Below are 20,855 nucleotides of genomic sequence, written 5' to 3'. Positions count from 1 at the left end.
AACCTTAAGCTTTCTTTTTAGTTTTTTTCCCTTAATAATTCAATAATTTGTTTTATTTGAGAGAGTAGATGCCGAATTTAAATTTAAACTTGTATAGATTTGGATAAAAGTCAATATGGTTTTCTATTGTGTTTTATCCAAAATCAAACAAATTTAAATTCGTAGTCCAAAATCTCCGAACATAATGTAAGTGTATGAACTAAAAAATTTCCAACTAAAAAAGATTAACTATATAATTATACAACTGGTTTTGCTCCCAAACTGAATAGGAGTTAATATTACAATAACATATAGAGGGTCATTGGACATTCCCTGGCAACCGGTCAAGGGAATAATGACCAAGCCTCCCTGTACGATACAAATTAATCAACTTAGTAGCTACTTTACTGCAAGCATTCTCACCTAATTCTATAGGCACACGAAAAGCTTCCTGCAATGCTATGAACTGAGTTTCAATTAGCCTTTGTAAATCCCTTTCATCTCCCAAATTGCCATCAAAAGATGAAATTGTCTGGTAGAGAGCTTGACGAACATCATTCACTATAAAATCCTGCATAAAAATACGCCATGAGTGTCGATTTTCATGTGTATACAATATACAAGTCATTTGTTTTAATAAAATAGCTTTATGGCATTATAATATTATATGATAATTTTTTTTTTCGATACCAAAATAAGAGATATCATTGCTAAGAGGAGAATTTACAAAAAGAAGAAAAGGGCTTCTCCCATCAAAATTCTGAAAAAATCCACACAAAAAAAAAGGCAACCGAAACCAACACACCATAAAGAAGCCAGGTAATGAGCTGCCAATTCAATTTTCTGCCTGAGAATCTGCATTGTGCTCCAACCATGAACCCCACAACACTGCCAAAGTACCGCATTTCCACAGTGCAATCCTCTCCTTTATTCTACCACAACCCTCAAAAATAAATAGACAATAATTCCTCCACCTAATGATAATTGACATTGTAATAAATTATGTTGTCGTATATTAATATAATAATATTATTTATCATGACGTTAATTTACATTTTTAATACTGTAGCGACTTATTATTGTAGATATCAAAATGGTGAGTGTTAATAATATATTATAAGTTAAGGTACATTATTATATCAATTTAGAAATATTAAAAAAAAAAAAACACACACACACACACACAATACATATATACAATAATATACAATGTGTCATAATATTATTCTTATTTTTGGTACTTCTAATTTTCCAACATTATGCTTAATAGTGTACCACAATATGTAGGGGGTATTTTTATTCTAATTGGCTAAATATTAGGATCATTTTAATCCCAAAATTTGGATGCTTGCGGAATAAAATATTGCTAAGGATGATTATGAGAATGTAATTTTTATATTTATTTGCATGCAATGGACCATCACGCACATCACGTGCCAGTGCCAAAACAAATATGGCAAAATAAATGAGGGTGTTTATCCCAGAAGCATTCTGCAATTCTATTTTGTGCATTCATAAACAAAATAAATGAGGATGTTTATCCTGTCTTTCACTCGTATGTTTTCCTCTTAATCTGTTGCCGACTAGATTCAACTACTCCCAACTGGCTCTTTTAAGTCTCTGGCTCTCAATTTTAAGTGAGTGATGAACAAAACTTTTGACATATACCAAGATAACTGTTCACCATATTGGTAAGAGCATAGGGCTTTCTAATGAACGAGGAATTTGGGAGGAGCTCAAGGTTGGCTTCTTATTGATCTCATTAACTGGCTATGAAACAACCCAACTTATAAATTCAGTGGGGTTGATAATGAGCAAACAGATTACCTCACTGGCAACCAAGACTGAGCTTGCTTTCAAGAGTTTTTGAGTCAAGCTCAAGCTCCGAGTGTGCTAGTTGGGTTATCTTAAGCTCAGCTGTTTTAAGACACTAAGACTAACTTTCTTCTTTTTGTTTCAAAGTTCAGGTTATACATGCAAGTATGTAACACATGATAAGACTATGAATTATATAGTTTGAAACAGATTGAATCCTAACCTTTGCTGTGACTCATTTTACTTGTACAATGATGGGATTTACAGTGTTTCTGATGTCATTTATTCAAATTATGTCACACTATCACTGCAATTGTGGAGTGGAAGGGGCAAAATAAGGGGTGGAAGAAATTTTAGGTGCCTATGAAGGGGAAAGTGAGAAGTGATGAAGATCTGTTACAAAGCTATTTGGAAAATCATTGAAAAATATCATATGAAGTGCATAGAAAATTAGTGCTCATAACTTGCTCTTTTAGATAGAAAAAGGAAGTACAATAATAAGATAACAAAGATGCCCTCCAGCAACAAATAAAAATTATAAGAAAACTGCCCTCCAATCCCTTTGCATAGCAGTCAAAGAAACACCCCAAACCCGCTCAAAGCTAAAGGCCGAAGAGATGCAAGAAAAAACTATGCTACAGCAACTTCCCTTTCTTACTCTAGCCGAAACTCTAAATTTACCCCTCATATTTTCACCCTAGTCATAGTTAGACATTCACTCTTCTCCAAAAGTAAGAAAAAATTTTTACACTAAACCTGTGTGGATAATCCTGGATAAAGATGGGAAATGGGAATCATGAAGAATCTAATATAAACAAAGGCAAATGGGATATCAATTTACCTCTAGATATTATCACATTTGGAGTTCAGCATTTCAGTTATTAAAGGTTAACTGATCCTGCAATATGTAATTATCTTTTATAAATACATATACATACATGTATGTAATTCCAAATGCGAAGTAAGTCCCCGTATCTTATTGGTAAAACTGAATACTTGAAATTCAACAGATCCCTGGTTTTCTTCTTTCAAAATGACTGAAATAAATGAATTTTTTACCATAACAACATCTTCCCTCTTTTTTCTTTATTTTTGACATATATGAAATATACCAATCATTAATAATAAAAATGCCAGTGTATATCGAAATGCACGTGGTTGATAGCCCTGGAGGCAGAGTTTTCTGCTTTCACAGAACAATTTTGATGAAGTAACTCACTACAAGAACTTCTGGTACACGGGTTCATACTGTTAAGAGCTTAAAATCTTAAGATTTGATTCACATGATTGTATCAGTTCTAGACCAAATTGATGCGAATCTTACTAGTGAATCTAAAAGCTACCAGTTGTTGCTGAATCTATTGATTCACCTCATGAATAGTAATCGATATGAATCCAACGATTCACATGATTCTAGACCTATCATATACTAGCAGACCTAAATGCTTTTAAACCCCAGGAAAAACATTTTTTTTTATAGCTATAATTTTATTGCTATAATTTTTACATGATTACGTTCCATTCCTCATTTACGTTAGTTTTGTGCTAAAAAAGAACTTTAGGTCTTAAAAAGATTCATCAGCTAAGGTGGTAGTCATGTGTCATTGTGTTGTTAAAATTCCAAAGTTGGTTTTTTAGTAGTAGGTTCAATTATTATCATTTTCTAAAGTTAATTTTTTTTTTTTTAATTTGACAAGAATATGCATGAAACAGCATTTATTTCTTGATTATTTTTCTTTTTAAAATCCAGCTAAGGTTGTTATTTTTTTTCTTGATTCCTTCCCTTAAACAGCATAAAGTTCAATTTTTTTATTAGTATTCTTGATTCATTCCCTTACTTTCCATTTGTTTAGGGAAAGCATACACATAAAATATACTGTCAAATTTTAAATGCATTTTACTATTTTGCTGTTGTTCGTATATCAAAATATGCATGTCATTTATAATTGAATTGATTTTGGAAATTTTTACTGAATCTTACAATTCGATTCAATTCTTGGTTCTAGATTCCCAAAGTTTAAATTTCAATCCACAATTACAACTATGGTCCCAAGTTCAATTTTGTTCGAGTGTCATTCTAGATGTATTATTATGCTTCAGGGGCTTCATCCTAAATAGATTGAACAACATGAAACAATGTCAAGCATGGTTTGATGAAAGCATCTGAAAAGTCCAGCTTGGGCTTTCTATCAAAGTTAAGGCTAAGCCTCGTTCAAAATCAATTTGATTAGGGCAAATCTGCATTCAGCTCAGCTACTTTATTGACCTAAACAACACTAAAAATATTTACTTAAGAGACAACTCAAGAAAACAATAGAAGTCAAATAAATTAGGACAACTTACCCCCAATATTTTGCGGAACGGAATTGAAGTAGGAAAGAAATCAATGCACAAATCAAATCAAGGTAGGAATGGAATTGCTCTTGAAATGTGATAACCGCATTTGGTTAGTTACATAAAACAGCTATAAGAATCGCAATTTTGAATCCTTTCCAATGGATAGTATTCTTCAGTGGGGGCTATAATGGATGAAAAATAAGTCATTTTTCAAAAATTCTCCTGACACATAATTATTAACTTTTGTAATCTTTCAAATATATATTACTTCAGTTCTACATATTTTTCTTGAAAATTTCTGCACCTTTGGATCATAATATTTTTACATTTAATAATAATTACTGAAGGGTTTTAGCTTTGGAAGGAACAATGATTCTATGGAAATCACCCAACTCCATTTTGTAGATGACACTATCATCTTTTGTGAAGATAAACAGGAGGAAATTCTTAATGTTAGACGCATCCACCTCGATTTCGAAGCAGTTTCAGGTTTGAAAGTGTATATGGGCAAAAGAGAAATCATTCCAATGGGGACTTTTGCAATTGTGGTCCTTTTCTTGCAAGTATTCTTGGTTGTAAGCTCGGAACCTTCCCTATTAGCTATCTTGGCCTCCCCATGGGAACCACGTTAAAGGATAAGGGTATTTGGGATCCCATTGTTGACAAGTTTGAAAAGAAATCGCGTGTTGGAAAGGAACATTTTGTCAAAAGCTAGCAAACTCAGTCTCGTTAAAAGTACTTTGTCCAAACTGCTGGTTTACTTCATGTTTCTTTTCCCTATCCCTAGTGCAATTGCCAAGAGATTGGAGGGTATCTGGAGAAGATTCCTTTGGGGGAATACAGGTGATTCTCAAATATCATATTGTTAAACGGGGAGAGGTTAAACAACCTTAACAAAAGGCGGCCTCAACCTCAGATCCTTTATTATCATTAGTAAGGCCCCGTTGGAAAAATGGTTTTGGAGACTCATGACTAAGAAAAATCACTTTTGGAGGAATGTCATTGCCGTCAAGTATGGTCTCCATCCTAATGGTTGGAGCTCAAAAATTTTAAAGGAAGCTTACGGTACAGGTCTGGAGATATTTCAGATGGGGATGGGAGAATTTCTTCCCTCTCATCTACTTCCACATGGGGAATAGAGAAGAAGTGTTCATTTGGCATGATATTTGATGCTGTAATACCCAACTCAGCTCCTCTTGCCCTTCCATCTTCAGTCTTGCCACAAAAAAGATGGCCTTATTAGCCAACACATGGAGTTCGCCACTCAAGGGATTGTTTGGTATATTCCTTTGAATAGAAATGCTTTTGATTGGGAACTTGATACTCTCACAGATTTTTTCAGCAGTCTCTATAAGTTTCATTGTCAGGTCAATTCCAATGAGCCCAAAAGGATTTTGAGCAAAGATGGGTACTTCACTATCGACTATTTCAACAAACACCTTAGTTCCCTGGCTGAGAGCAGCACTAACTTCCCTTAGAAGCTGATTTGGAAAAGGACAGCCCCTTCAATGGCAGTCATTTTCACATAGGAAGCTACTCTTGGAAAAATCCTGACTAGAGAGAATCTTTAGAAAAAAGGTTTCCCTCCTGTCAATAAATGCGTTTTTATGTCTAGAGCAGGAGGAATTGGTTAATCACGTCCTTCAACATTGTTCATGGATCAAGAAATTATAGAACTTAGCCATCTCCATTATAAATCAGAAGTTGTTCACTGCAGCTACAGTGGGAGCTGAACTCTGGGCTTAGCGAGGGATCAGACCAAATAAGGAAGGAAGAAGATCTCTCTCCCTCACTCCCCTTGCTATTTCTTGGGCAGTGTGGAGAGAGAGGAACAGAAGAGACTCAAAGGAATTATCTCTCCTATTCAGGCAGTCATGGACCATTAGATTGCTACGATCTCTAGTTGGCATTCTAGCCTGGATGAAAGGCACCCCTTTGAAATCCTTGATTTCTTGATACTTTTCAGTAAGGATGCTTCTCTCTCATTTTTCCCTTTGTACTTGGGTGGCATCCACTTGATGTCTCTTTTAATATTCTCTCTACTGATAAAAAAAAAGAGGTAAGAATAACATATTAAATTATTGTTAGGGCAAACGATACTCACCTTCCCTGAGATTTGGCAAAAAGACAGAGAGTTAGGGACCTCCCCTAAGGTTTCAAAAATGTCACTGACCTCTGCTGAGATTTGCCAAAAAAACATAGACCTCCCCTAAAAAACTTGTCTTTTTGCAAAATACAAAGGGAAGTTTGTGTCTTTTTGGAAAACCTCAAGAAAGGTCCTTGAAATTCTTAAAACTTTAGGGGAGGTACCTAGAATGTTTAAAACCTCAGCGGAGGTCATTATTTTTTGCCCTTATTGTTATTATTTATAATAATCTAACAGTAATAGCTACTAATACTATTGCTGCTGCTGTTGTTATTGTTCTTGTAACTGTTTTTGTAATGACAATTATTAATATTATAATACTACTATATAATTATTATCACAGTCGAGAGATGGTCAGCTTATGTTTTTTAGGATTTATTATGTAGTGATGATTATAATTGTCTTTCAAAAAAGAGACGCAAATGGAATTGTGATTATTCCATTAATGGGAAAATCAACATTCTGGTTGAAATGTGAACTTACCCTCATTTATGCAAACTTAACATGGGAATGTGAATCGAAGTCAAAATTTCAAATCCATTCCAGTCTTGATTCCAAAAAAAAAAATGGACCTTAGTGATAAATTGAGTTACAACTTGAAGCACTTAACAACATCAATACAACAACAATAGCACCCAAGCCTTAAGTCCCACCAGGCAAGTTCACCATACGAATCCTTTTTTGCCATTCTACAGAATCTAAGACAATATCTTCAAAAAATTAAGAGATCTACCAAATCCTCACTATCTCAGTCCCATTTATTCCCCACCCCAAAGAAAACACCTGTCCTTGAGCTACATAATTCTAATGGTGCACATAGTAGTTTTGAGACTGAAATGCAAATACCTGTGTGTGATCTGTAGGATATTGCTTTTTCCATTTGATGTCTGAGTCAGTGGCACCAAAACCGTCTGTTTTGTGGACTTCAAATAATCTGTCATTTTGACTGGTGGACAATTTTGACCATTTCTTATATTCATCATTCAAGTTAAGGACAGCAAGAAAATATTGAGCCAGTTCTCTTTCCCCAATCAAACAATCCCTAATAGCTCCTGCAATTCAGGGGTGTGTGTGGAGTGAAAGAGGGAAAAGGAACAAATAATAAAAGGACTATAAAAGAATGGATTTTGGGTGTAATCACACCTGTTAAAGCTAGTTTAGAGCACACATCAACATCAAGAATCTCTCGAGGCAAAATGCCTGGGGTGTCCAAGACGTAAATATTGGGATGGCTACCAATCTGAAAAGAAAGATTAATATGATAATACAAGCATATTGCAACCATGGCAAATAGGAGTAGACAAAAAAAATGTGCTAGGAATCTACATATAGTATGACTTCCTATGTCATTTTGCCAAGAAGGCAAAGGAAGGAGTGGATAAAAGCCACTCCAATCCCAACTAATTAGTCTGATACCAAATCATGTTTCCCTACCCCAATTTTCAACATCTAGACAAAGTATCAGCAGGAATAAGAAATGCACATAACAAATTCCCAAGGCTTTGACTCAGTGCATCACTATAGAATAAAAAGTCCATGGCAATGCTGACCACATGATAACTAGACAATTTCAAGGTTATTGCATGTTTTGAGAAAAATTCTAAGCACTACAAATATGCAAAAGAAGAAAAGATAAAAACCTTCAAGCTGCTAATATTTTTTGTCTCTCCTGGCAATGGACTCACAATTGCATGCTTCAACTTTCCCTTCTCTACAAGCCAAAATAAACTCTCATGGTTAAAGTTCAACCAAAACTTAATACAGAAAATAGAATATTATCGAGTAATTAAAATTAAAAGCCTTCTACAAGAGAGGTTCAAGTACCTGCCGCACTGATCCGTCCAATTTGATGCAAAGAGTTGGCAAGGGCTGACTTACCGACATTAGGAATTCCAAGTAGCATTATTGTTGTCGTATAACCAGAGTGATCAAACTTCTTCATTTCTCTCACTTGGCCTTGTAGAAAGTTCAGGAACTGTAAAACGTTAACTTCTATGCTACTAAGATCAATGAAAAACATAATGCGAAACAGTTTAGAATACATGGTTTCCAGCCTTGTATATACCAGTAAGTGGAAGTAGATTTAAAATTTATTAGCAAAGACATTCTAATAATTAGCATATCCATTCTTAAATGATGAAAGAGAGAAATCATGGATCAAGTTGTCTGCAGATACTGCTGGCCTGAAATTGTGGAACTGATACTGTGTCTTCTAATCAATTCAAATGCTATGGAAAAAGCAAACTCAAATAAATTATTATCTAGAATGCAATGATATGATTCCATGTCCATACAAAATCTAAAATCCCTCTTTAATGACCCAATGGAGAAAAAAATAATCAAATTTACCTGCTTTATATTCTCCTTGTTATGGGAGTTGACCCCATAAGAAATGCAATTTTGTTGGTCAAAATACTTCATCCACTCCTGTACATAATGAAAAATTTATAATTATTTGAAGCAGCAACATGGGCATATCATACCAACAATTCTAATGTAGAATACTAATTAAGTTTGAGAATAATTTCAATGGAACAAATAACAACATATCATGATACCATTAAAACTAATCAAGTACTGTAAATACTTTAAATCATTTTCCTTAACTGATAAAGTTTAATTAACTCTAGCTACATACAGTTACTGATAAACAATATAATTATGGCTATACTCCTAATCAACCTGCACCTCTATGTGAAATAATTCCTCATATCAGCATTTTAAATATATCAAAATAACTTGTGTCCAACATAACAAAATCATGAGGCCTCAGATGCTTAATATGTCGCTATGGGCAGACTGGGCCACGCCTTTTCCCCTGTTCTATTCCTGCCATGCGAAAGGACAGAAGAGTTATGCCCAGCACCGTACAGAGATTCATGATTAGAACTTAATATGTTCCCTTGAATGTATTCTTTGGATAGACACAAGTATGAACAAGCTATGGTTCCCTAACCCTGTTTTAGCCACAAGTTCTCATCAATTAAGTTGTTTTTGCCCGCAGGTCTGAATTCACTGCTTTATTGTATTAAAGGTATTCTATCAGTTAGCTATTAATATACATATATATCAGGGGTGGCCGGTCAGTCAGAGCATCCTCCTGCTGGCTGAACCCCATTCCCCACTTTCTTCGCTCAGATCCTCCCTTCCATTCTTTTTTCTAGCCTTGACCCTTATTTCATGAACAAGAAACACATCGTTGATCATTCCTGGGATCTCCGCAGGAAACCAGCCTGGGCAAATAAATTTTTTGCTGGTGGTGCACTAAAGTTTAGGGAAAAGAAGAAGGACTTGTATATGATATTTATTGACCTTGAGAAAGCATATGATAGGATACCTAGGGAAGTTCTATGGTGAGTTTTAGAAAAAAATGGCGTATGTTGTAAGTATACCGATATCATTAAGGATATGTACGATGGAGTAATGACTAGTGTAAGGACTATAGATGGAAAAACTAGAGAATTTCCAATTATCATAAGTGTACATCAAGGATTTGCTTTGAGTCCTTATCTTTTTGCTTTAGTGATGGACCAATTGACTAAGAGTATTCAAAAGGAGGTTCCATGGTGTATGTTATTTGCAGATGATATTGTATTAATTGACGAAACTAGGGATGAAGTAGAGGCTGAATTAGAATTATGGAGAGAAGCTTTGGAATCTAGAGGCTTTAAGATAAGTAGAAATAAAACAGAATATGAAATGTAATTTTAGTAATGATAGGAGGAATTTTGGAGACAAAGTTAAACTTGATGATGAAGAAATAAATAGCACTTGCAGATTTCGATACCTTGGATCTATTATGCAAGTTGAAGGAGAAATTGAAGATGATGTAATGCATAGAGTTAAAGCATGTTGGGTAAAATGGAGAAGTGCTTCAAGTGTGCTATGTGATTGTAGAATACCCTTAAAATTGAAAGGGAAGTTTTATAGGACAGCTATAAGACCAGCTATGCTATATGGATCGAATGTTGGGCGACGAAGAAACATAATATTTAAAAAGTAAAAGTTGCCGAGATGAGGATGCTTAGATGGATGAGTGGTATAACATTGAAAGATAAATTAAGGAATGAACATATTTGTGGTAAGTTAGGTGTAGCTCCTATAAAAGATAAGATAAAGGAGGGACGACTCAGATGATATGGACACTTGCAACGTAGGCCTTATAGTGCACCTGTGAGGAAGAGTGACTTAGTTACTGTGAGGGGCAGTAGAAGGGGTAGGGGTAGACCAAAAATAACTTGGGAGGAGATAGTGAGTAAGGATTTAATATCCTTGAATCTATCAAAAGAAATAGTCTATGATCGCATAAATTGGCGGAAAAGGATTCATATAGCCGACCCCACTTAGTGGGAATAAGGCTTGGTTTTGTTGTTGTCGTCGTTGTTGTTGTTGGTGCACTAAAGTGGATTCATCTAGTACACTTGATTGTCCTAATAGAAAGATGAGCACATTAACTACTATTTATCTAGAAGAGCAATAATCTGGGACATATGATCTGGCAACTCCCAGCTAAGCTTTCTAATGTTGGAAATTCCTTTTGGAAGAGACTTGTTTTAAGAGTTGACTTGGAGTAGATGATCTAATTTGGCTACTATGGGCAGAAAAGTGTAGCAGCTCTTATCCTTCATTCTAGCTGGTTTTCTCCAGAATTGGTTCAAAGAGGATATAGAAGTTGGAGATTAATTAGTAAAGGACAAGCGTAAATGAATCAAGAATTTAAGGGTGATTTGTAGATTTTAGGATGGTCCCCTAAGCAGTTCAAGATGTATTTTTTTTTTTAATTTTTTAATTTTTTTATGGTATAAAAATGAGAGCATGGAATCGTTGTATTGTATGTTAGTTTTAATAGGACTCCTAGATGGATCCAATTTTGAGAACTCTCAATGGGGTCTAAAATGGTGATATAAAAGAAAGATGTAAAAGTGAGGAAAGATTATGCAAAATCAAAATTAGCGTTATTCATGCACTAAATTGCAATTTTGTGAAACAATTATTTAACAGCATCCTAAAGTTTTAATCTCCAAAACTCAGCCATTTTATTAAAGCAATAAATTCATATATAAAATTAGGTATAAAGCAAGAAAACTTTTGAATAACTAGTTCATGGAATTCTAAGGCTTACTCTTTTTAAAGCTAGGAAACTAATCTGGTCCATTATTACCATTCAACTCAACTATTAAACACAATTGAATGACTTGGGCTGTCCCTTGAGCTTCTAAAACCCAATGGTATTCACTGGAATCAGTCATCATATCCAACACTTGGCTCATAACTATGATCCAAAAGGTTTATAACTTTTTAACCTCCCCAGACTAGAGACTTGGGCTAGCCAAAGAAGCAATATTGATGGTAGCACAGGAGTTGAGGAAAGTTCCTTAAATGCGTTCAATCAGTCTTAATAAAAGCCACATGGGATGAGATAGTAGCATCATTTCACATGGGTTCCACTATCCCAATCCACCTGGAATGCCCCTATTGGAAAATGGATGATATGCACCTAGGGAACTTTACCCAAAGGTGCCATTTTTTTTCTTCTTAGGGTTAAAATTATTCACTTAGAATTACATTCCTGGGAATCTCATTCCAGGGAATGGAATTCCTGATAATATTTTTTTGTTGGTTTGGATTGTAAGATTCTAGGAGTGCACATAGGATGCTCACATCATTGTTTGGTTTGACATTGAAATCGTGACGGGTATGCCAAGAAGGTCACAATTAACTATATTTAAGCCTAAACACTTACTAAGAATATTTTAAGAATATATTTAATAATGGTTATTCTAGTAATTTAGCATTATTATTACTCATGTTAGTGTCATGTTAATAAGTGCGAGCTAGTAAGGGTATTATGGTCATTATAATGTATTTGACATGTATTATTAAATAGAGGGAGAGACCTATCGTTGTGTTAGGTCAATCAATCAATCAAAAATGTAAACATGGTATCAGAGCATGATCCAACTTAAACCCTACCACCAAACCAAACTCAACCATCATCGGAAAACACCCTCCCATTTCTGCCCTTCTCAGAATACTACAAACCTTCAATATTTCAACAAACCAACCACATAGCCAAAGAAAAAACTGTCTGAACTATAACTCTGTAAAATCACATTGCTAGAAACTTCCCCATGAACCCCCACGTGCTGACCAACTGCTGGCAGTCTCGATCCCACGCGTTGGTGCACAAGAGAGTTTCCAGCCACTTTTTATCTAAGTTGTTGGGCATGTGCTTTGCTCCTCCAGAATGTTTTGATTCCTTCCATAGACCATAATATCTAAGTTGTTGGGCATGTGCTTTGCTCAAAGATCCAATTTTTTCGACCATGCGGTAATCCTTTAGTTGTTGTTTGGTGTTAGTAAAGGCCATTGGTAAGTCTCTTGGAGCAGTGGCAGTCTTCATAAGCTGATTTTGTAAGGCTGTGGCAGTGTTATATCAGTTTGTTGGTGACTTGTCTGTGGAAGTTTCGGTGGTTCACCTTATTCGTGGTTGTCTCAATTAGTTTGATTGTTCCTTGTGCTTGTCAGTAGTCTAGTTTGTGAGCGTTGGGATGGAGTCTATGAATCCAAAAACATGTTCCCTTCATCACTGCCACAAATAACAACTGAAATGTTGGAAGGAAAGAACTACATTCAGTGGTCTAAGGTTGTTAGGGTTTATTTAGTAGGGTTAGGAAAATTTGTCCACTTGTTCCAACTAGTCCACCTAATGGGAAGAGAAAAGAAGTGTGGACTCAAAAAGATGCTTTGATTGTTTCCCTCTTGTGAAACTTGATGGAACCCCAGATTGCATAGATGTGCATGCTTCTAGACACATGCATGGAGATTTGGGATTATGCCAAGCTTCTGTATTCTAGTAACATTACAAGTATGTATGATTTATTCCAAGAGTACTTTTAGTTATAGCAGGGAGATAGGAGCATTACAGAGTATTTTGAAAAGATGAAACCTATTCATAAGGAGCTTAACATCATGCAACCTATAACCACCCATGTTCGTGAGATGTAGAAATAGAGGGAGCAGATGACAACTCTTTAGGTTCAAGTGAGATTGAAACCTGAGTTTGAGGTATTCCGGTCCCACATACTTAGTAGTGTAGAGTTGCCATCATTTGCTAATGTTTATTCTCGCATCCTTCATGCTTCCTTCCACACATATTCTCCTGCTCTTACACCTGGCTTTGAGAGGACATCCTTTGCCATGCTCAGTGGTACTAGTTTCCACCGAGTAGCTGCAAAAGTTATCGAGCTAGTTTGGTCGGCTGTGGTAGAAGAGATGGACAAGATAGAGGCACTCCTCGCAAGTGCACTCATTGTGGATGAGGTGGTCATACTATTGAGCAGCGTTGGGATCTCCATGATAAAACCTTCTTGTGTTGCCAATGCAGCCACAACTGACTCCACACCTTTGGGGCCAAGTGGGGAACAACGTATAATATCTATGTCAAAGGAAAAGTATTCAAAGTTTCTGCAGTATCAAGTGTTACAGAAGCTTCTCTTCCCATTACATCCCTTGCCCAAACAGGTAACCCCACAGCTTGCCTGTCATCTAGTACTTCTTGCCCTAGTCCTAGGGTTATAGATTCTGCTACCATTGATCATATCATAGTTTCTTCTCTACTCTTCAGAACTTACCTCAAGTTATTCTTGCTGATGGATCCACCACTACCGTTAAGGGAATTGGGATTGTAAATCCCACTTCGTCAATTTCTCCTCCTTTTATTTTATATATTCCCAAGTTTCCTTCAATCTTATGTCAATTAGAAAAATTACCAAATCTATGAATTGGTTAGTAACATTCCTCCCTAATTCTATGGTCATTCAAGATTTGAAGATGAGCAAGAAGATTGGTGGATGGCATGAAGCTAGTGGATTTTATTACTTTCAGCCGCTATCTCCTTCCATTGTTTGCACTACTATTGCCACACCTTTCTAGATTCATTGTCGCCTTGGTCATCCTTCATTTAAAAAGTTGAAAAGTATAGTTCTTGATTGAGTTATGTTCTAGTCTTGATTGTGAGTCTTGTCAATTGGGAAATCATCATCATATCCCTTTTGCTTCCCGAGTCAATAAACGGGCAGCAAGCCCTTTCATGTTAGTCCATTATGATGTTTGGGGTCCTAGTCGAGTTGTGCCCAAGTTGGGTTTCTGATACTTTGTAACCTCTGTTGATGATTATTCAAGGATGACTTGACTATATTTAATAAATGATTGTTCAGAGTTATTTCATATGTTTTTTGCCTTTTGTTCTAAAATAAAGACTCAATTTGGTTTGCCAGTTCGAATACTTTGAAGTGATAATGTTAAAGAGTATTTCAGTACTCATTTTATTCATCAATCATCATGTACCCACACTCCTTAACAGAATGTGGTTATACAGAGGAAAAATAGATATATCCTTGAAATCACTTGCACCTTATTTTATCAAATGCATTTACCATTCTTCGTTCTTCGTGGTAAAATTCCCTACTCCGCTCTCTTTCCTAATTCACCTTTACTCTCTCTACCTCCTCATATATTCTGGTATGTGTCCTTTGTTCATCAACTAACTCCTGGGATGGGTAAGTTAGATTCTTGTGTTATAAAATGTGTCTTTCTAGACTATTCATACACTCAAAAGGGATATCATTGTTATAATCCTACTCTACATCGCTTCTTTGTTTCTATGGATGTTACCTTCTTTGAGTCTACACAAGTACACTCAGTCACTGAGTGCTTCTAGTTTCAATAAGTCTCTTCCTTTGCCAAATCTTCTAGATTCTAGTCTGTTGTCCTCACCCAATCATCCCCCATGTAGTTTGAGTCCTCATCTTCTCGATCATCCTAATTTGTAGGTGTATTCAAGATGGTGGCTCCAAGGAAAAGAGCCCCCTCTAGCTTCCACTACCACACCTTTGGTTTCCTTGCCTAATGATCATATTTCCCATGATGTTGATCCTCCCATTGCTGTCTATAAAGGTAAATGCACATGTACACAACATGTCATCTCCAACTTTGTTTGCTATGACTTACCACTCTCCTATGATTGTTTTGTTACTACTTTATTATCTATTTCCCTTCCTAAATTTGTTTCTAAAGCCTTAGCCCACTTTAGGTGAAGAATGCAATGGTTGAAGAGATGAATGCTTTACAAGAAAATGATACTTGGGAATTGGCATCTCTTCCTTTTGACAAATTTGCAGTTGGTTGTCACTGGGTATATAGTATGAAAGTCAACCTTGATGGTTCTGTGGTTTGTCTGAAGGCACATATTATTGCTAAAGGGCATACTCACGTGTGTGGTTTGGATTATTCCAGCACTTCTTCTCCGGTTTCCAAACTTCCATCAGTATGTCTATTCATCTCCTCGATCACCACTTGTCATTGAACTCTGCATCAGTTAGATGTGAAGAATGTGTTCCTACACGATGATCTTAAGGAGAAGTTCTATATGTAGCAATCACCTAGGTTTGTTGCTCAGAGGGAGTCGAGCTTAGTGTGTCAGCTCAAGAAGACATTATATAGTTTAAAACAATCTCCTAGAGCATGGTTTGGTCGGTCAATTCAGTGCTATAGTACTTGAGTTTGGCTTTCGAAGATGTGCAGTGGATCACTTTGTGTTTTATTGTCATACTTCATTGGGTAGGATTCTTCTTATTGTGTATATGGATGATATTGTAATTTCAAGTGAGATGATCAAGGTATTAAGAACCTAAAACATTGTCTTTAGACTATGTTTCAAACCAAAGATTTGGGACCATTGAAATACTTCCTGGGTATAGAAGTATCCAGATCTCATATGGGAACTATTTTGTCATAAAGGAGGTATGTTCTTGATCTTTTATATGATATTGGGTTGTTAGGATCCAAACCGATTGATACACCCATGGATTCTAACAGCAAGTTAATGTCGAATACAAGTAATTGGTTGTCTAATCCTGAACGACATCAAAGACTTGTCAAAAAGTTGAATTATCTCACAGTCAATCGGTCGGACATATCTTTCACAACAAGTGTTGTGAGCCAATTTCTAGATTCTCTAAGAACAAGTCGGTTGAATGCAGTAATTCACAATGTTTTAAAGGCGAAGGCGTAAGGAGAGGTATTTTAACCCTCAAAAGGTAAGGCGTACGCCTTAAGGTGTTGGGGCGTAAGCCTTTTGAGAATTTATTTTTTTTAAGATAAAAATTTGTAAAATAAATTATATATATTTAAAATAAAGTCAAAATTAAGAAAATCACAAATGTAATATAGAAAAGAAAAATTAGATGTACTCTGCAAAATACTTGTTGGCCATTCAAAAATTATTAATTGAATACATGACAAAAATCATAACAAGAGATAGCTATACCATTACAAAGTTCAAACTATTTTCATGATGCAAGAGACGACTCTCGGTTATTTTGGAAAGGTTGAGGTTCAAGAGTTTTACAAATAAACTCATATTATGACATTTATTTTATACAAACATGTAGTTAAAATTTTCTAACAAATTCTAACTTGAAAAATCACACACTCAAAATGCGTAGCCTCAACTAAAAAGGTGCAAAAAGCATGCTTGTAAAAATGCGTAAGTCTCAACATGTAATGCGTTAGCCTTTTTGGAATTTGGTATTTTAAATTGAGCCCCAAGGCGTTTTAAGCATGCCTTGCCTTGAGGCGAGCCTCGATTGAGCCTTTTAAAACACCGGTAATTCACATCTTGAGATATCTCAAAAGTGCACTTGGGAGAGGTCTCTTATGTTGAGGTCAGGCACACACTTATATTAAGGATTATACTTACATAGATTAGGCCAGATCACCTACGAATAGAAGATCCACAATCGGTACTATATATTTGTTGGTGGCAATTTGGTTTCCTAGAAGAGTAAGAAACAAATTATAGTGACCAGCTTAAGTGCTGAGTTAGAATACAGGGTCATGGTTCACACTACATGTAAGTTTTTTTGGCTGAAAAATGTGTTGGAAGAATTGGACTTTCCACATTCTCACTCTATGGAGTTAATGTGTGATAATCAAGTTGCTTTTCATATTGCCTCCAACCCGATCTTCCATGAATGAACAAAACACATTGAAGTTGATTGCCACTTTGTTTGGGAGGCATTTGTGTAGAAGCTCATTACAACCATTTATATGAAGTTTGATATGCAGCTTGCTAATTTGTTTACTAGAGCTTTGGGGGATGCTCGTGTTAAATTTATTTGTAACAAGCTAGGAGCATATGATATCTATGCTCTAGCTCTAGCATGAGGGGGAGTGTAAATTGTTATTTTAGTCTTTTAGTATTATTACTAGCGTTAGTGTTATGTTAAAGTGAGAATTAGTAAGAGTATTATGGTCATTATAATGTATTTGATATGTATTAGAAATGAAGGGAGAGACCTATCATTGTGTTAGGTCATCCATTTAATCAAAAACATCAACATTACCAAATCAAATTCATGTCCTAAAATTTTCAACCATCATAAATACCAAAAAAAATCCAACACACAATAAAAAATTGCTTTCTACCTAATAATTTATTATCATAAGGGGCCATTAATGCCCAATTAGCCAAAATAGTGGTGACGATTTAGTCCCAAAAATGGGATGTAGATAGGAATGTTGGGATTCCCAAAGATATCTATTGTGTGAGCATCATAACAGAACTTTCATATTTTTTGGGAATCCATAATTCCTAGGTAATGTGAGATTGCCACCATGTCACTTTCTTGCTCCAAAACAAACATGGGAATGAGCACTATTGTATTGGGAATGTTGAAACATCCTAATAACCAAATGACCTCAAATACATATTCCATGGACCAACTTCAAATATTACATTTTGGTATATAAGCTCAAAAAACCTCATATTTTAGGGCTTCTAGCTTAGCAATCTACCTAGAGCACAACTTCATTTTATAGTTCGTAAAATTTTACACCACCATATTTTATTCTTAAAAAAAATAATGGAGCTTCATCTTTATCTCATTTAATTATCAATCTAGCATTCCACTTCAAAAAATAGGAATATTAATTTAAAAAATTAAAAATTATTATTGCAATTTGCAAGAAAATTCAACACGATAAAAAATTAAAAGAAGAAAGAAACCGAAACAAAGTATTCACCTTCAATTGCGTGCGATTTGCTAGGTCTATCTTGTTGAGTACGATGATGTGCCTTGATGACAATGGTAAGTGTTTGAGTTGCTCATACTCTGATGACAATGGAATCTAAAAGCTCATAAAATAGACATGGTCATCGTCTATGCCACTACAGAAAAGGTCTCTTCCGTCTCTCCATAGAATCTTTCTTTCAATTATATCTTGTGTGGCATACCATAATACACATAGTAATTTTAAACATACTAAGAATAATGTACAAAATGATACTCCAATGTGTCTTATTTAAGAAATTCAATATTGATACACTACACATAGACACCCCCCTTCTATAAAAGCATGAATACCCTTCTTATTCACTCAAATTTCAACTCTCTCTCTTTCTCTATCTCTCTCTCTCTCTCTCTCTCTCTCTCTCTCACACACACACACACACACACAGACACACACACACACATTTGACTTTGAGAAAAAGTGAATTCTAAATTGAAGGACATCAATTAATGTTTCCAAATTCAATCTTTTGGCCACAAAGTCTCTCTTGGATTTTAAACTTTGTATTTGAACTCCATGCTAAACCAAAACTAAAACCAATGCATAGTGCTAAGTTTATATTATATTATATCACTAACAAAAAGTGCCAAATGTTTATCACTTTATCCTATCAAGCCAACAACAACAGTGGCAACAATCATTAGTAAAAAATACTATGAAGTACACCAAGACTAAATTTGTGATATGATCCTTATTTCATAAAGATGACATAGTAGTCGTTACTTTGGATTATATATACTTTTTCGTATGTATTGTGTGATATGCAACTCCATGTTCAATGCAGGTGTCTCGCACTGAGGTGAAAAAATACCTAATTGTTAAAAAGAATATTTTGATTATATAGTTCAAATTTTTATTTTATTTTTATTTTTAATTCGTGTAATTATTTTATAATGTCGGTCATCTATGCTGAACAAACACAATGTCTAAGGACACTGCTCGTACAGATGACCATCTTCTTCTTAATTTCAAAACCCAATGATCATCGTTCCCATTACTTCCAGAGGTGTCGTCGCCGCATCAATCCGTACCCGCACATTCAGTAGAAATCAACATGAATGAGCACAATTATCCATTATCAATAAATTCATTGAAGCAGCAAACAAATAAGAGTCAGTTGGACATTTCATCAAACAGGTAGAATGATGTTAATTTTTGCACATAATTAAATTCGTTTTCTTAACGAGTAAGAGAACAGGAACAGTACCCTTGCATCTCTGATTTCGAGGACAAGATCAACGAGCGGGATTCGCTCGGCGATGGCGCGAGAAGCGGCAGCCATGTGAGGGCCAAACCAGCCTGACCCTGTGTTTGCCGCTGCTTTCTTGACGGCGGCTCCAACCCGCGTGGCTATACTAGCCGTTCCCATACGTTGCGACCTTATGCGGTTGTGTTTCCACTTGTTGTTGGACTGAAGGTATTGAGTTTGAATATTGGAGGAATATGAAGGGATGTGAGATAGAGATGATTGTACAAGTTCAATATGGACTCTCAATTGTTTCAAAAAAAATTCTAAAATTATTTTTGAAGGGCATCTTTTATTTTAGTGAAATACTTACAAAAAAAAGGTTCCATTGTATTATTTTAATCGAAAGTATTTTTTAGAGTTAAATTGCTATTATGGTCTTTCAACTTTTAACTTTTATTTTAAACTATATTCGAACTTAAATTTGTTTTAACATTACTTTTAGACTTCTGAAACGATTTTAATTTCATTTCGTTACTAAGTTCAATTATGATTTTGATGGCTAATGGTTTTGAGACTTTTGAAACCATTTCAAATTGTTGAATAAGTTTTATATAATATCAAAATTTGGGAGTGAGTGTGAAATCCAATCATAAGTTGGAAGGTACTGGTTTAGAGTTCCATCAAAGGTTTCCTATTGAGATGGGCGGCGAGATGAACTTGAAATCATTTTGGGAGTTATTGATTAATGTTGAGACAACTCAAAGTTATAGAACGAATATGAAACATAAGTAATAATTTGTGAACCATTAGCGTAATGTATCTTTTATCTCAGCAAAAAATAAATTAAAAATATTTAATATAAATTGTGTTTATTCAAGCATTTAAATAATTTAACAAATAATGCACAAAATATTGAATGAAAATTAAATTTTAAATAAGTTATTTTAATAGTAGCTAGGTTTAAAAGAAAATGATCCATCGATATGTATGTTTATATTTGTCTTAAATTGCACCTCCAGTGATGTCTTCTAAAAAAGTGTGTTACATTTTAATCAGAATGTGTTTTATATTATATATATATATATATATAAAAAATAAATCTTTGTGTGTGTGTTAAATGAGCCAAACTCGAATAGAAAACTTTAAACTTGAGTTGAGCTGGAACTCGTCATATATCTAAATTTATTAAGGTCTTACAAAATAAATAGAAACATATCTATCTATATATGCTATTATATTAAAAGAGACTTTCTC

The 20,855-nt window shown here is 35.0% G+C and overlaps 1 protein-coding gene across 4 annotated transcripts; it reads right to left on the bottom strand.

Moving 5' to 3' along the window:
• Nucleotides 1–207: 207 nt before the first annotated feature.
• Nucleotides 208–19,889, bottom strand: LOC131166144 (DAR GTPase 2, mitochondrial). 4 transcript variants are annotated; one of them, XM_058124452.1, is made up of 9 exons: nucleotides 19,620–19,889; nucleotides 18,365–18,469; nucleotides 8,627–8,704; nucleotides 8,102–8,252; nucleotides 7,918–7,988; nucleotides 7,421–7,517; nucleotides 7,124–7,329; nucleotides 785–911; nucleotides 208–550 (listed from the first exon to the last, which is right to left on the bottom strand). In XM_058124452.1, exons 1-9 carry the CDS (start codon nucleotides 19,779–19,781, stop codon nucleotides 534–536), a joined length of 1,014 nt encoding a protein of 337 aa, XP_057980435.1. In that variant the 5' UTR covers nucleotides 19,782–19,889; the 3' UTR covers nucleotides 208–533. The 4 variants fall into 4 exon arrangements, with proteins under 4 accessions (XP_057980435.1, XP_057980432.1, XP_057980434.1 ...); XM_058124449.1 differs by lacking the exon at nucleotides 785–911; XM_058124453.1 differs by lacking the exon at nucleotides 208–550 and having other exon boundaries at nucleotides 835–953.
• Between the last annotated feature and the right edge of the window lie 966 nt (nucleotides 19,890–20,855).

Source organism: Malania oleifera, chromosome 10 (genome assembly GCF_029873635.1).
Source record: "Malania oleifera isolate guangnan ecotype guangnan chromosome 10, ASM2987363v1, whole genome shotgun sequence".
Lineage (NCBI taxonomy): Eukaryota > Viridiplantae > Streptophyta > Magnoliopsida > Santalales > Ximeniaceae > Malania > Malania oleifera.
Note: the sequence above shows the minus strand (reverse complement) of the source record. Positions and strands in the feature narration are given on the sequence as shown.